The 16867-nt window shown below is 49.1% G+C and overlaps 1 protein-coding gene across 6 annotated transcripts in view; it reads right to left on the bottom strand.

Moving 5' to 3' along the window:
- Positions 1 to 3836: 3836 nt before the first annotated feature.
- The window catches only part of lmo1 (LIM domain only 1), a 52538-nt gene continuing 39507 nt past the window's right edge, over positions 3837 to 16867 (bottom strand). For 5 of the 6 annotated variants that reach the window (XM_031899823.1, XM_031899822.1, XM_031899820.1 and 2 more), the window contains 3 exons: positions 10819 to 11032; positions 6285 to 6410; positions 3837 to 4278 (listed from right to left, as the gene is read on the bottom strand). In XM_031899823.1, the coding sequence (XP_031755683.1) occupies positions 4173 to 4278; positions 6285 to 6410; positions 10819 to 11032 (446 nt within the window). In that variant the 3' untranslated portion in view covers positions 3837 to 4172. 6 annotated transcript variants of the gene reach the window in all.

Below are 16867 nucleotides of genomic sequence, written 5' to 3' on the forward strand. Positions count from 1 at the left end.
CAGGGGGAAGGACAGGGAGTCTGTAACTCAAGCAGTGGGTGGGACTAGAACACTCTGATGGAAGCTTACAGGGGGAGGGGCAGGGAGTCTGTAACTCAAGCAGTGGGTGGGACTAGCATGGCAGCTTATAACGGGGGGGCGGGGTCTGGGCAAGTTAGTACTTGAGACCCAAGGTGGTTCTGATACTGGTACAGGTTCTGCTCAGGGAGGGAAAGGGATCAGACCGTCGGCTCGTTGGAAGTCTGTGACTGACGCAGCTTTCAATCAAGATACTAAAATCGACAGAAACAATTACTTTCTCCAAGGGTGAAGGGGGGGGGGAGACATCTGGCCAATCAGATTCCTTGTGTACGTCGGATTTTATTATAAGGGCCATCAATAGCAGCTGGTATAGCTGGGGGGGTTCGTTAATTAGCAAAAGGCCCAAGAGCCCCCCTATATGTGACCTTCAGGCACGTGGGGAAATGTGTCGGCTCAGCAGCCAATGGGTTGTTCCAAGGGCATCACATTAGTGGGAGGAGAAAGCAAAGGCTCATGGGAAATGTACTGAGTCTATAGACATTTATTGGCTACTGGCTATAGGATAAAGCATCGGAGGTAAAGGGGAAGCGCAACCAAACACTGATTCTTGGGAAATAAAATCTAATTTTAAGCAGCTTCCCAATAACCATTCACTGTGTCTGTCCCTTTCCCTTCCCTGCACTGCTGGTTCTGACTCCTGATACAACTCCCCAATATCCATTCATTCCTCATTCTCACTGGGTTTATAGTTATGTGTAACTGTCACTGTGTCTGTCCCTTTCCCTTCCCTGCACTGCTGGTTCTGACTCCTGATACAACTCCCCGATACCCATTCATCCCTCATTCTCACTGGGTTTATAGTTATGTGTAACTGTCACTGTGTCTGTCCCTTTCCCTTCCCTGCACTGCTGGTTCTGACTCCTGATACAACTCCCCAATATCCATTCATCCCTCATTCTCACTGGGTTTATAGTTATGTGTAACTGTCACTGTGTCTGTCCCTTTCCCTTCCCTGCACTGCTGGTTCTGACTCCTGATACAACTCCCCAATATCCATTCATCCCTCATTCTCACTGGGTTTATAGTTATGTGTAACTGTCACTGTGTCTGTCCCTTTCCCTTCCCTGCACTGCTGGTTCTGACTCCTGATACAACTCCCCAATATCCATTCATCCCTCATTCTCACTGGGTTTATAGTTATGTGTAACTGTCACTGTGTCTGTCCCTTTCCCTTCCCTGCACTGCTGGTTCTGACTCCTGATACAACTCCCCAATACCCATTCATCCCTCATTCTCACTGGGTTTATAGTTATGTGTAACTGTCACTGTGTCTGTCCCTTTCCCTTCCCTGCACTGCTGGTTCTGACTCCTGATACAACTCCCCAATATCCATTCATTCCTCATTCTCACTGGGTTTATAGTTATGTGTAACTGTCACTGTGTCTGTCCCTTTCCCTTCCCTGCACTGCTGGTTCTGACTCCTGATACAACTCCCCAATATCCATTCATTCCTCATTCTCACTGGGTTTATAGTTATGTGTAACTGTCACTGTGTCTGTCCCTTTCCCTTCTCTGCACTGCTGGTTCTGACTCCTGATACAACTCCCCAATATCCATTCATTCCTCATTCTCACTGGGTTTATAGTTATGTGTAACTGTCACTGTGTCTGTCCCTTTCCCTTCTCTGCACTGCTGGTTCTGACTCCTGATACAACTCCCCAATATCCATTCATTCCTCATTCTCACTGGGTTTATAGTTATGTGTAACTGTCACTGTGTCTGTCCCTTTCCCTTCCCTGCACTGCTGGTTCTGACTCCTGATACAACTCCCCAATATCCATTCATTCCTCATTCTCACTGGGTTTATAGTTATGTGTAACTGTCACTGTCCCTTTCCCTTCCCTGCACTGCTGGTTCTGACTCCTGATACAACTCCCCAATATCCATTCATTCCTCATTCTCACTGGGTTTATAGTTATGTGTAACTGTCACTGTGTCTGTCCCTTTCCCTTCCCTGCACTGCTGGTTCTGACTCCTGATACAACTCCCCAATATCCATTAGAGAGAGAGGGGGGGAAGGACTAATGATCCAGTCGGACTATACTAATAATGTAATTAAGCAGTTAATAGAGCCACAGCCGGGGCAGTATATTGAGGGCAGCTGATTTCATTAACTAGCGAAAGCCCAGTCCCATTAGCGCAGAGACCCAGACGCACTTTCCCCCCAGTTCCGCTTTATTTCCGTTCTGACATTGAAATCCTGACAGAGGATGAGATCAAAGAACAATCAATCCCTTTAATCAATGGGGGAAATACAGTAGGAGAATGCGCTGCTGGGGCTCTACGGCCCGACAATGGCGACTATTGATGGCGTTTTGTGCCTGCGGGGGGGGGGGGGGGGGGGAGTGGCAATAATGGGATCTGTGGGGTAGGGGGTCATTAGAACGAGGGACCCTGCTGCTTTATAGCATCATTTAATTAATCCTCCAGCCCCAGCACTATGGCAACTCCAGCCTCCAGCACCGCGTCCTGAATTGGCCCCAAACTGCTCTGCTGGCGAACACGGGTTCAACTTGTATCTCCTTGTTATGCGCCGTGACACCAACTGGGGCAATAATGATAGAAACAAAATGGCTGCAGGCTGAGTTATACAGGGAACTCTGAGTATCACTCATGTATTATAAGGGATAATGTACCCCCTACTGTAAATGATAAGGATATTAGCAGTCACTGAGGGGTTCTGTGCCCATATAAAGGCACAAGGCTGCAGGCTGAGTTATACAGGGAACTCTGAGTATCACTCATGTATTATAAGGGATAATGTACCCCCTACTGTAAATGATAAGGATATTAGCAGTCACTGAGGGGTTCTGTGCCCCCTATATAAAGGCACAAGGCTGCAGGCTGAGTTATACAGGGAACTCTGAGTATCACTCATGTATTATAAGGGATAATGTACCCCCTACTGTAAATGATAAGGATATTAGCAGTCACTGAGGGGTTCTGTGCCCATATAAAGGCACAAGGCTGCAGGCTGAGTTATACAGGGAACTCTGAGTATCACTCATGTATTATAAGGGATAATGTACCCCCTACTGTAAATGATAAGGATATTAGCAGTCACTGAGGGGTTCTGTGCCCCCCATATAAAGGCACAAGGCTGCAGGCTGAGTTATACAGGGAACTCTGAGTATCACTCATGTATTATAAGGGATAATGTACCCCCTACTGTAAATGATAAGGATATTAGCAGTCACTGAGGGGTTCTGTGCCCCCCATATAAAGGCACAAGGCTGCAGGCTGAGTTATACAGGGAACTCCGAGTATCACTCATGTATTATAAGGGATAATGTACCCCCTACTGTAAATGATAAGGATATTAGCAGTCACTGAGGGGTTCTGTGCCCCCCATATAAAGGCACAAGGCTGCAGGCTGAGTTATACAGGGAACTCTGAGTATCACTCATGTATTATAAGGGATAATGTACCCCCTACTGTAAATGATAAGGATATTAGCAGTCACTGAGGGGTTCTGTGCCCCCCATATAAAGGCACAAGGCTGCAGGCTGAGTTATACAGGGAACTCTGAGTATCACTCATGTATTATAAGGGATAATGTACCCCCTACTGTAAATGATAAGGATATTAGCAGTCACTGAGGGGTTCTGTGCCCCCCATATAAAGGCACAAGGCTGCAGGCTGAGTTATACAGGGAACTCTGAGTATCACTCATGTATTATAAGGGATACTGTACCCCCTACTGTAAATGATAAGGATATTAGACACCATGTCACCGACACCAGAAAACAAGCAGAAAACATTCATAATCTTTAATTTCACACCAGTAATAAAATTGCATTACATTTTCATAAAATAAATGTTCCGGTTTATATACATAAAACAGACTGTACAGGAGCTTTCCGGAGCCCACCCCCGCGGACCCTCACAGACAGACAGGCGAATGCAGTGCTCAGCTAAGCGCTCACAACTGTACATCGTCGATAGCAACTGCTTGTGTTGTACGGGGAGGGGGGGTACTACATTGTATACAGTCCTCTGGGGAGGGGGGGCCGAGAAGTTAAAAAAATATTGCAGGCAAAGCCGACAGAACATCCATTCCTTTGCGCTTCCGCCGGGCCCGAGCCCCTGTGCTATTGGACTTGGGAGTCAAAACTTCCATTCAACTGGCCCTCCTCATAGTCCATCTGGCACAGAATCATGTTGTTCTTCAGGAAAAACTTGTCCCCAACGCAAAATCTGAAAGAGAATCAAAGGGTAAATAAATACAGGAGCCACATCCCTCAGGAGTCAGAACCAGCAGTGCAGGGAAGGGAAAGGGACAGACACAGTGACAGTTACACATAACTATAAACCCAGTGAGAATGAGGGATGAATGGATATTGGGGAGTTGTATCAGGAGTCAGAACCAGCAGTGCAGGGAAGGGAAAGGGACAGACACAGTGACAGTTACACATAACTATAAACCCAGTGAGAATGAGGAATGAATGGATATTGGGGAGTTGTATCAGGAGTCAGAACCAGCAGTGCAGGGAAGGGAAAGGGACAGTGACAGTTACACATAACTATAAACCCAGTGAGAATGAGGAATGAATGGATATTGGGGAGTTGTATCAGGAGTCAGAACCAGCAGTGCAGGGAAGGGAAAGGGACAGACACAGTGACAGTTACACATAACTATAAACCCAGTGAGAATGAGGGATGAATGGGTATTGGGGAGTTGTATCAGGAGTCAGAACCAGCAGTGCAGGGAAGGGAAAGGGACAGACACAGTGACAGTTACACATAACTATAAACCCAGTGAGAATGAGGGATGAATGGGTATTGGGGAGTTGTATCAGGAGTCAGAACCAGCAGTGCAGGGAAGGGAAAGGGACAGACACAGTGACAGTTACACATAACTATAAACCCAGTGAGAATGAGGAATGAATGGATATTGGGGAGTTGTATCAGGAGTCAGAACCAGCAGTGCAGGGAAGGGAAAGGGACAGACACAGTGACAGTTACACATAACTATAAACCCAGTGAGAATGAGGGATGAATGGATATTGGGGAGTTGTATCAGGAGTCAGAACCAGCAGTGCAGGGAAGGGAAAGGGACAGACACAGTGACATTCTCACTGGGTTTATAGTTATGTGTAACTGTCACTGTGTCTGTCCCTTTCCCTTCCCTGCACTGCTGGTTCTGACTCCTGATACAACTCCCCAATATCCATTCATCCCTCATTCTCACTGGGTTTATAGTTATGTGTAACTGTCACTGTGTCTGTCCCTTTCCCTTCCCTGCACTGCTGGTTCTGACTCCTGATACAACTCCCCAATATCCATTCATTCCTCATTCTCACTGGGTTTATAGTTATGTGTAACTGTCACTGTGTCTGTCCCTTTCCCTTCCCTGCACTGCTGGTTCTGACTCCTGATACAACTCCCCAATATCCATTCATTCCTCATTCTCACTGGGTTTATAGTTATGTGTAACTGAGGAATGAATGGATATTGGGGAGTTGTATCAGGAGTCAGAACCAGCAGTGCAGGGAAGGGAAAGGGACAGACACAGTGACAGTTACACATAACTATAAACCCAGTGAGAATGAGGAATGAATGGATATTGGGGAGTTGTATCAGGAGTCAGAGACACCAGTGTCAATCAATGTACCGGCCACTAGGTGTCACTGTAGCTCTAAAGTGCAGCAAAGCAATACAACAAGCAGATTGATTTGTATATCTTTATGTTGATTGAACAGTGTGTGTTTGGAGCTTGGTACTCATATTTTTGAAATACTTAATGGCCTATCATTCAATAATCCATAATAATTATGGCAAAATGCTCTGTTATACATATAGCTAGAATCTCAGCCATAAAGCAGGGCAGGACTGCTGCTTACAATGGGGGGATCAGATAGGATCTGTGCCACTGTGACAGAATGCTCTGTTATACAGATAGCTAGAATCTCAGCCATAAAGCAGGGCAGGACTGCTGCTTACAATGGGGGGATCAGATAGGATCTGTGCCACTGTGACAGAATGCTCTGTTATACAGATAGCTAGAATCTCAGCCATAAAGCAGGGCAGGACTGCTGCTTACAATGGGGGGATCAGATAGGATCTGTGCCACTGTGACAGAATGCTCTGTTATACAGATAGCTAGAATCTCAGCCATAAAGCAGGGCAGTACCCATGATTCTACGTGAGTCACATGGTATAACTGAATGAGTGAAGGTGACACTTGGGCCCCCGGGTCTCACCGCTGGTTACAGAGCTGACAGGCGAAACAGTCGAGGTGATACACATTATCTCGGGCTCTCATCACCATCTCAAACGCAGGGATCAGTTTACTGCAAGCGGCACAATTTCCCGTGGTGCCAAACAGCCTGTAGAGAGAGACGTATTGGTGAGGAATCATTTTAATTAAATAGAGCGTGGACTAATTACATGTAATTAGCTAAATCAAATATTGCACTTTGTGCAAATATTCAAGGCCAAATTAAAGGGAAACAGTCACTATAATCCATTTCTCCTTCTGCCGAGTCAGGAATGTGATGTTCCCCCCGATATCCCCCCCCCCTCTACTTCTGTCTCTCATCCCCTCTCCTTTCCTTTTCTATTCCCCCCCCCCCAACTGTTTGGCCTTACTCCCCCCCATCCTCCCTCTTCCCCCCCCTTCTATATTTCCCCTCTCCCCCCATTTGTCTCTCTACTCCCCGAACCCCCTTTCCCTTCCCCTCTCTCCTTCTGTCTCTCATCCCCTCTCCTTTCCTTTTCTATTCCCCCCCCCAACTGTTTGGCCTTACTCCCCCCATCCTCCCTCTTCTCCCCCCTTCTATATTTCCCCTCTCCCCCCATTTGTCTCTCTACTCCCCGAACCCCCTTTCCCTTCCTGGAATGCCACGGGGGGGCTGTAAGGTGCCACAGACAGTCACTATTTATTGGGCTGGGGGGGGGCTGTTTGTGCCTCTGGGTACTGGGAATGCCAGGGGGGCTGTAAGGTGCCACAGACAGTCACTATTTATTGGGCTGGGGGGGGCTGTTTGTGCCTCTGGGTACTGGGAATGCCGGGGCTGTAAGGTGCCACAGACAGTCACTATTTATTGGGCTGGGGGGGCTGTTTGTGCCTCTGGGTACTGGGAATGCCAGGGTGGCTGTAAGGTGCCACAGACAGTCACTATTTATTGGGCTGGGGGGGGGGGCTGTTTGTGCCTCTGGGTACTGGGAATGCCGGGGGGGCTGTAAGGTGCCACAGACAGTCACTATTTATTGGGCTGGGGGGCTGTTTGTGCCTCTGGGTACTGGGAATGCCAGGGTGGCTGTAAGGTGCCACAGACAGTCACTATTTATTGGGCTGGGGGGGGGGCTGTTTGTGCCTCTGGGTACTGGGAATGCCGGGGGGCTGTAAGGTGCCACAGACAGTCACTATTTATTGGGCTGGGGGGGGGGGCTGTTTGTGCCTCTGGGTACTGGGAATGCCAGGGTGGCTGTAAGGTGCCACAGACAGTCACTATTTATTGGGCTGGGGGGGGGGGCTGTTTGTGCCTCTGGGTACTGGGAATGCCGGGGGGGCTGTAAGGTGCCACAGACAGTCACTATTTATTGGGCTGGGGGGGGGCTGTTTGTGCCTCTGGGTACTGGGAATGCCAGGGGGCTGTAAGGTGCCACAGACAGTCACTATTTATTGGGCTGGGGGGGGCTGTTTGTGCCTCTGGGTACTGGGAATGCCAGGGGGGCTGTAAGGTGCCACAGACAGTCACTATTTATTGGGCTGGGGGGCTGTTTGTGCCTCTGGGTACTGGGAATGCCAGGGGGCTGTAAGGTGCCACAGACAGTCACTATTTATTGGGCTGGGGGGGCTGTTTGTGCCTCTGGGTACTGGGAATGCCAGGGTGGCTGTAAGGTGCCACAGACAGTCACTATTTATTGGGCTGGGGGGGCTGTTTGTGCCTCTGGGTACTGGGAATGCCAGGGGGGCTGTAAGGTGCCACAGACAGTCACTATTTATTGGGCTGGGGGGGGCTGTTTGTGCCTCTGGGTACTGGGAATGCCAGGGGGGCTGTAAGGTGCCACAGACAGTCACTATTTATTGGGCTGGGGGGGCTGTTTGTGCCTCTGGGTACTGGGAATGCCAGGGGGGCTGTAAGGTGCCACAGACAGTCACTATTTATTGGGCTGGGGGGGGGCTGTTTGTACCTCTGGGTACTGGGAATGCCAGGGTGGCTGTAAGGTGCCACAGACAGTCACTATTTATTGGGCTGGGGGGGCTGTTTGTGCCTCTGGGTACTGGGAATGCCAGGGGGGCTGTAAGGTGCCACAGACAGTCACTATTTATTGGGCTGGGGGGGCTGTTTGTGCCTCTGGTACTGGGAATGCCAGGGGGGCTGTAAGGTGCCACAGACAGTCACTATTTATTGGGCTGGGGGGGGGCTGTTTGTACCTCTGGGTACTGGGAATGCCGGGGGGGCTGTAAGGTGCCACAGACAGTCACTATTTATTGGGCTGGGGGGGGGCTGTTTGTGCCTCTGGGTACTGGGAATGCCAGGGGGGCTGTAAGGTGCCACAGACAGTCACTATTTATTGGGCTGGGGGGGCTGTTTGTGCCTCTGGGTACTGGGAATGCCAGGGTGGCTGTAAGGTGCCACAGACAGTCACTATTTATTGGGCTGGGGGGGCTGTTTGTGCCTCTGGGTACTGGGAATGCCAGGGGGGCTGTAAGGTGCCACAGACAGTCACTATTTATTGGGCTGGGGGGGGGCTGTTTGTGCCTCTGGGTACTGGGAATGCCAGGGGGGCTGTAAGGTGCCACAGACAGTCACTATTTATTGGGCTGGGGGGGGGGGGCTGTTTGTGCCTCTGGGTACTGGGAATGCCGGGGGGGCTGTAAGGTGCCACAGACAGTCACTATTTATTGGGCTGGGGGGGGGGGCTGTAAGATATTACAATTATAAAGGTAAAAACCTGCAAATGAGGCAGAAAATAGCAGCGATGTTGCTGTATAAAGAGAAATAATAAATGGAAGATGAACCCATTAGTGGGGGCCGTCTCTATACTGAGCCTCTGCCTGATAAATGGGCTCCGTCTGATTCTCTTCTACCTCTGGGGGCAGCAATATGGCGGCCAACCCCCCCCCCCCCCCCCCACGGGATCATTTCTTAAGGACACAAGTAATATTGCTAAATTCCCACTCCCCTCCCAGCCCCCCGTAATTCTATTATCTGGCACCAAATGGATCGCTGAGCAGATTTAGACGGGAAAAAAAAAAACAATTTTATAAATGTTTTTACATTCTGGGCCCCGAGCAGCTTCTCTCCTCGTAGTTATTGTTTCTGTCTCAAATCATTGTGGGAGAAATGAATCTGAGTCTCCAAAATGTGAGCGGATAAGGGACGGGATTGTCATATTAAAGAGCTTTTATTTGTGTCTGAAAGTCTGTTATACAGATAGCTGGAATGTCAGCCATAAAGCAGGGCAGGACTGCTGCTTACAATGGGGGGATCAGATAGGATCTGTGCCACTGTGACAGAATGCTCTGTTATACAGATAGCTAGAATCTCAGCCATAAAGCAGGGCAGGACTGCTGCTTACAATGGGGGGGGGGGATCAGATAGGATCTGTGCCACTGTGACAGAATGCTCTGTTATACAGATAGCTAGAATCTCAGCCATAAAGCAGGGCAGGACTGCTGCTTACAATGGGGGGATCAGATAGGATCTGTGCCACTGTGACAGAATGCTCTGTTATACAGATAGCTAGAATCTCAGCCATAAAGCAGGGCAGGACTGCTGCTTACAATGGGGGGATCAGATAGGATCTGTGCCACTGTGACAGAATGCTCTGTTATACAGATAGCTAGAATCTCAGCCATAAAGCAGGGCAGGACTGCTGCTTACAATGGGGGGGACAGATAGGATCTGTGCCACTGTGACAGAATGCTCTGTTATACAGATAGCTAGAATCTCAGCCATAAAGCAGGGCAGGACTGCTGCTTACAATGGGGGGGATCAGATAGGATCTGTGCCACTGTGACAGAATGCTCTGTTATACAGATAGCTAGAATCTCAGCCATAAAGCAGGGCACGACTGCTGCTTACAATGGGGGGATCAGATAGGATCTGTGCCACTGTGACAGAATGCTCTGTTATACAGATAGCTAGAATCTCAGCCATAAAGCAGGGCAGGACTGCTGCTTACAATGGGGGGGGATCAGATAGGATCTGTGCCACTGTGACAGAATGCTCTGTTATACAGATAGCTAGAATCTCAGCCATAAAGCAGGGCAGGACTGCTGCTTACAATGGGGGGGATAGGATCTGTGCCACTGTGACAGAATGCTCTGTTATACAGATAGCTAGAATCTCAGCCATAAAGCAGGGCAGGACTGCTGCTTACAATGGGGGGATCAGATAGGATCTGTGCCACTGTGACAGAATGCTCTGTTATACAGATAGCTAGAATCTCAGCCATAAAGCAGGGCAGGACTGCTGCTTACAATGGGGGGATCAGATAGGATCTGTGCCACTGTGACAGAATGCTCTGTTATACAGATAGCTAGAATCTCAGCCATAAAGCAGGGCAGGACTGCTGCTTACAATGGGGGGATCAGATAGGATCTGTGCCACTGTGACAGAATGCTCTGTTATACAGATAGCTAGAATCTCAGCCATAAAGCAGGGCAGGACTGCTGCTTACAATGGGGGGATCAGATAGGATCTGTGCCACTGTGACAGAATGCTCTGTTATACAGATAGCTAGAATCTCAGCCATAAAGCAGGGCAGGACTGCTGCTCATACCTCAGATAATCCCTGCGGCACAGGATGAGATTTGCTTTCGTATAGAGAGTAGATCCGACCTCCCCGAGGCGGCAGTCGCAGCAGGCGCATTTCAGACAGTCCTCGTGCCAGTATTTATCCAGCGCTTTGAGCAGGTAACGGTCCTTAATCTTGCGGTTGCACCCGGCGCAGCCTTTCTGTTTGCCCTTGGGCTGCACTGAGAGCATCGGGACCCCTGGGGGGGGGGGGGGGGGGGGGGGGAGAGAAGAACAAACAGAAAAATAAGTCCAATATTGTGTCACATACTGGGAAAAAAACAAAATATATATACAGTATTATTATCTGTTATAGAAATATGAAATAGTGAATAAGGGATATTTATCAGGGTGGGGGCCAAACACAGACTGAGGGGTGGGGGGGTGGGGGGGTTTTAAACAGAGTTTTGGCCAAAGGGGCAAATTAGGGGTACGGCTAAGCATGTACGGGGCTTCTTTCGATTGGGGCCCCATTGTGATTGGCCAGTGCCCTGATGACTAATGGGGATCATGGGGGAAAAGGACCTTGTAGTATCGGGCCCTATGATTAGTGATGGGGCCACAGCGATGCCATTGGGGGGTACAGGGGGCACCGCTGTCAGGGACCCAAGAGAAGTTTGGGGGCATTATGGGTGAGGTTGTTCCTACATGGGGGCCCCATTCTATGGTAGGAAGTTTCCTTGACCTATGGGTTAATAACTGGGGGCCCCTGGGGGGCGGAACCTGCTAACTTAACAGTATGGGGCCCCTTGACTCCTGATTGGCCAGAAATGATGGTCTAGTTGACCCAAGCCCTGGTCAGATATCTATTGAGAATGTGAGTAAATCCCATCAGGTGGGGGCCACGGCAGGCAGTTAATGTGTTCCCCACCCAATGGGGCCGCACAGGTTTCTATTCCAATCCATATGGGGCCTGAACCCTGCAGCTTTCAAATGGGGGTCACTGACCCCGGCAGCCAAACCCTATTGCTCTGTGAGGCTCCAGTTTTATTGTTACTTTTTATAACTTGTTTTTTCTATTCAGCCCCTCCCCTATTCATATACCTGTATCTCACCCAAACCACTCCCTGGTTGCTAAGGTAACTTGGACCCTAGCAACCAAATAGTTTCTAAGCTCCTGAACGGAAAATGAAATAACTAAAAAACTACAAGAAATAAAAAAATGAAGACCAATTGCAAACTGTCTCAGAGTATCACTCTCTAGGTCATACTAAATGTAAACTCAAAGGTGAACAACCCCCTTCAAAAGTACAATTGGTTCATCGTTTACATTGGGGGGGGGGGTGTGTGGCCCTTACATTCCCATGTGTGGCCCCTACATTCCTATGAGTTGCCCCTACATTCCTATGAGTTGCCCCTACATTCCTATGAGTTGCCCCTACATTCCTATGAGTTGCCCCTACATTCCTATGAGTTGCCCCTACATTCCTATGAGTTGCCCCTACATTCCTATGAGTTGCCCCTACATTCCTATGAGTTGCCCCTACATTCCTATGAGTTGCCCCTACATTCCTATAAGTTGCCCCTACATTCCTATGAGTTGCCCCTACATTCCTATAAGTTGCCCCTACATTCCTATGAGTTGCCCCTACATTCCTATGAGTTGCCCCTACATTCCTATGAGTTGCCCCTACATTCCTATGAGTTGCCCCTACATTCCTATAAGTTGCCCCTACATTCCTATGAGTTGCCCATACATTCCTATGAGTTGCCCCTACATTCCTATGAGTTGCCCCTACATTCCTATGAGTTGCCCCTACATTCCTATGAGTTGCCCCTACATTCCTATGAGTTGCCCCTACATTCCTTTAAGTTGCCCCTACATTCCTATAAGTTGCCCCTACATTCCTATGAGTTGCCCCTACATTCCTATGAGTTGCCCCTACATTCCTGAGTTGCCCCTACATTCCTATGAGTTGCCCATACATTCCTATGAGTTGCCCCTACATTCCTATGAGTTGCCCATACATTCCTATGAGTTGCCCCTACATTCCTATGAGTTGCCCCTACATTCCTAAGTTGCCCCTACATTCCTATAAGTTGCCCCTACATTCCTATGAGTTGCCCCTACATTCCTATGATTTGCCCCTACATTGCTATGATTTGCCCCTACATTCCTATGAGTTGCCCCTGACCAACATTGGCCTCAGACATTGGACACCCCCCCCTGCTGGAGAGGCAGAAGAAGAGAAAAGGGAAAGGGTCGGACGATAACAGAAGGAATAGGAGCCATTTACTGTGTTATTTCTCCCCCCCCCCCCCAAGCCTTCGCCCCCCTAATGATTATATAAAAGCCCCCCTTCACTTCTATACAAGCGCCTTCCAGCTGCTAAAGGGCAAATAAAGCGCAGTTAATGAGCGCACTTAGCGCTATCGCACTTGACATTTGGTAGATGGACTAAGAGCCGCCAGAGCGCAGACGGCGCTTCCCGGGGGGAGGAGGAGGGGGGATGCCCTACAGGAATATCGGCCGACCCGACTGCCCGGGGAACACATGACAAAGGCACAAGCAGCGACAAAACGATCCGCACGGAAGAAAACGCCGCGATTTGGCGCATTAAGAACCTAAAAGTTGCTTTTATTATTACTATAAACAGCGGCGGCGCAGTTAGTGAATCCCAACCCGGTAAGTGTCTCTGAGCCTCGGCCGCCAGTCCGCTAATGTGCTGAATTAATGTATTTGCGCTTAGGCGCATTAACAAGCGATAACTTTGATGTGTGGCCCTTTCCCATGAGCCTCTGGGAGACAAAGTTCTTTGGTTGCTACTCCTATGGGTGCTTGGTTATGTAAAGGGGAACTGAACCTAAATAGCGATCCCCCCCCCTCTGCTTGTACCCTAGTGGCCCTTCAGATCCGCCCCCTTGTAATGAGGACACGCCCACCTTCCACAAAGAAGGCTGTAGATTGGATAGGTCAGGGGGACTGGAGGAAAGTGGCTTATGGGTGGGGGGTGGGCCTGAGAAAGTTTTTTGGTGGGGGTGTGGCCTGGTTATGTGCAATAGGCAAAAACCCTGCCCATGACAAACACAAGCCCCACCCAATCTCCTGCAAGCTCCGCCTCTTTATCTGAATTAGGCACCCACATCTCTGGAGCCCCCCTCTGCATGGGACCCCTGATTGTAATACCCCCCATGGGGCCCCTGATTGTAATACCCCCTGTACCCCACATGGGGCCCCTGTTTCCCAATACAATAGGAGTGCAGTAAAATGTTTAGGCCCCCTCAATGAACAAGACCATGGCCATCCTCAAACCCCCTCAAAAGTCCCACCCCCCTCATAAGTCCCACCCCCCCCCCTCTGCAGCCACAGGGTCTGCTCCCTCTATAGTTACCCCACAGTAGCTGTGTGTGTAGCGGATTCCATCTCTATTCCCCACATTTAATGTATTAGGACAATTTCCCCTTTAAAGCTGGGACTGGCGCTGCCATAGTGTCTGAACGTTAGCAATAAAATTAGATTGCTAGCAAAAGGGCACAGCTGGGGGGGGGGACACAGGGCCCATTAAAAGAGTTGTTCACCTTTGAGTTAACTTTTAATAGAAAGTAGAGTAATATTCTGAGACAATTTGCAGTTGGTCTTCATTTTTTTTTATCATCAGGAGTTTTTTAATTATGTCAATAATTGATCAGCAGGTCTCCAGTTTCGTGTAATAACCATTATCTGGTTGCTAGGGTCCAAGTTACCTTAGCAACCAGGGAGAGGGACTGAATAGAAAAAGATTTCCATTTCCTTTTGGGTTTACATCCCCCTTTAAATCTTTTCGGGGAGAGTATTTTATACAAAGGCCCTTATGTGCCGACTCCAACGAGAATCTGAAACACAATCTGCTCAGCCGACATCAACGGAACATTATCGGGATTAATGGAGCCGAGAAACCGACTGTCACGACCAGAACTCTCCTAATGACTCCTGTAGTCACATTACCCCTAGTACGTCTACTTGGTGCAGAGCATCGCAGGGCAGGCAGTAACCCTTCCAACACTTTCCCCTGTCTCTGCCCCTATATATTAGGTACCTACCTAGTGCTACCAACCCCTATTTCTGTAGGGAAATGAGAGCAGGGCAGGCAGTAACCCTTCCAACACTTTCCCCTGTCTCTGCCCCTATATATTAGGTACCTACCTAGTGCTACCAACCCCTATTTCTGTAGGGAAATGAGAGCAGGGCAGGCAGTAACCCTTCCAACACTTTCCCCTGTCTCTGCCCCTATATATTAGGTACCTACCTAGTGCTACCAACCCCTATTTCTGTAGGGAAATGAGAGCAGGGCAGGCAGTAACCCTTCCAACACTTTCCCCTGTCTCTGCCCCTATATATTAGGTACCTACCTAGTGCTACCAACCCCTATTTCTGTAGGGAAATGAGAGCAGGGCAGGCAGTAACCCTTCCAACACTTTCCCCTGTCTCTGCCCCTATATATTAGGTACCTACCTAGTGCTACCAACCCCTATTTCTGTAGGGAAATGAGAGCAGGGCAGGCAGTAACCCTTCCAACACTTTCCCCTGTCTCTGCCCCTATATATTAGGTACCTACCTAGTGCTACCAACCCCTATTTCTGTAGGGAAATGAGAGCAGGGCAGGCAGTAACCCTTCCAACACTTTCCCCTGTCTCTGCCCCTATATATTAGGTACCTACCTAGTGCTACCAACCCCTATTTCTGTAGGGAAATGAGAGCAGGGCAGGCAGTAACCCTTCCAACACTTTCCCCTGTCTCTGCCCCAATATATTAGGTACCTACCTAGTGCTACCAACCCCTATTTCTGTAGGGAAATGAGAGCAGGGCAGGCAGTAACCCTTCCAACACTTTCCCCTGTCTCTGCCCCAATATATATATAAGCCAATGACAGTCTCCGGGTGCAGAAGTCGCTCTCCGCTGGCGTCACAGGCTTTTAACTGGAAAGTGAGGGGAATTAATTGGCTTAGGAATGGCCGGGGCGGCTGTTGGCTAATGAGGAGTCCATGCCGCAGGGCTCGGTGCCACTTATCGCATTACAGACGGGCGACTGGCGCGGCTGGGGGGGGCACATAAAGTCTCCGGGAAAAGCTCCTTATTAAAGGCTGGAGGCGGCTCAGCTCCCCCCGCATTTCATACCCAGTTAGGGGCCTGCGAGCGGGTAAGTGGGCTCCTTATTACCGGGGCTACAAACAGGCTCTAATGAGGGGAACGTCCCCGGCCGAACAAAGTGAGAGGCAGAAAAGCGACGGTTTTACATTCCCCGAGGGATCGGCGCCAAACCCGCCTTTACTTTCCCTTTATAAACGCTAATTGGTTGCTCTGCTGAGAATCTTTGCTTTAAATAAAAGAGCTAATTAGGTACAAAGGTCGGTCCCGCCCCCCCACTAAGTGCCCATAATTGGCTCATTCCCCCCAACACTTCTATATGAGATTTAACCGGAGCTGCCCTACTGGTTTGGGCTTTAAAGGGGAACTAACCCTTGTTTTTAGTTGACACTTGAACATCCATGAGCTACTCCTGGCCTCCAATTATAAGGCTACAGCTTCAGACCCCAAGAGACTTTATAATAGGGGTGTAAGTTATTATCCCATGGACCACAAGACATTGGGCACCGCTGGCCAAACCTTCCTAGAACCCCTTTTCCAAAACAAGGTCAAACCATTTATCTCAAAGATCCATTAACACTTACAGTACTGCTGGCCGGAGATGCCTGTGTGTGATTTAACTAGAAGAATGGGAGCGATAAGGAATATACTGATATATATATATATATATAAAGGGGAAATTGCACCACGGCCTTCTGTCTGTCAGTCAATAAAGGGGAGGTTCTGCAGCAGCTGAGAGTCAGGTGGTTGTTCAATTCTCTCCTGGAACTAAAGGGGTTAAATCACAGAGCCCCCCCCCCCCCCCCCAGATCAATTCCTGTACTTGTTATAATGGAATCAGACAAAGTAACTGGAAACACAAATCCTGTTTGCCCGTCGCACCTCAGTAATGTGCTTTTTGGAAGAAAGAGAGGAAACGAGGGCACATAATGGGCAGCCGAGGGGGCAGATGGGTATTAGAGTTGCCCGG

The sequence above is a fragment of the Xenopus tropicalis genome, chromosome 4 (genome assembly GCF_000004195.4).
Source record: "Xenopus tropicalis strain Nigerian chromosome 4, UCB_Xtro_10.0, whole genome shotgun sequence".
Classification (NCBI taxonomy): Eukaryota; Metazoa; Chordata; class Amphibia; order Anura; family Pipidae; genus Xenopus; species Xenopus tropicalis.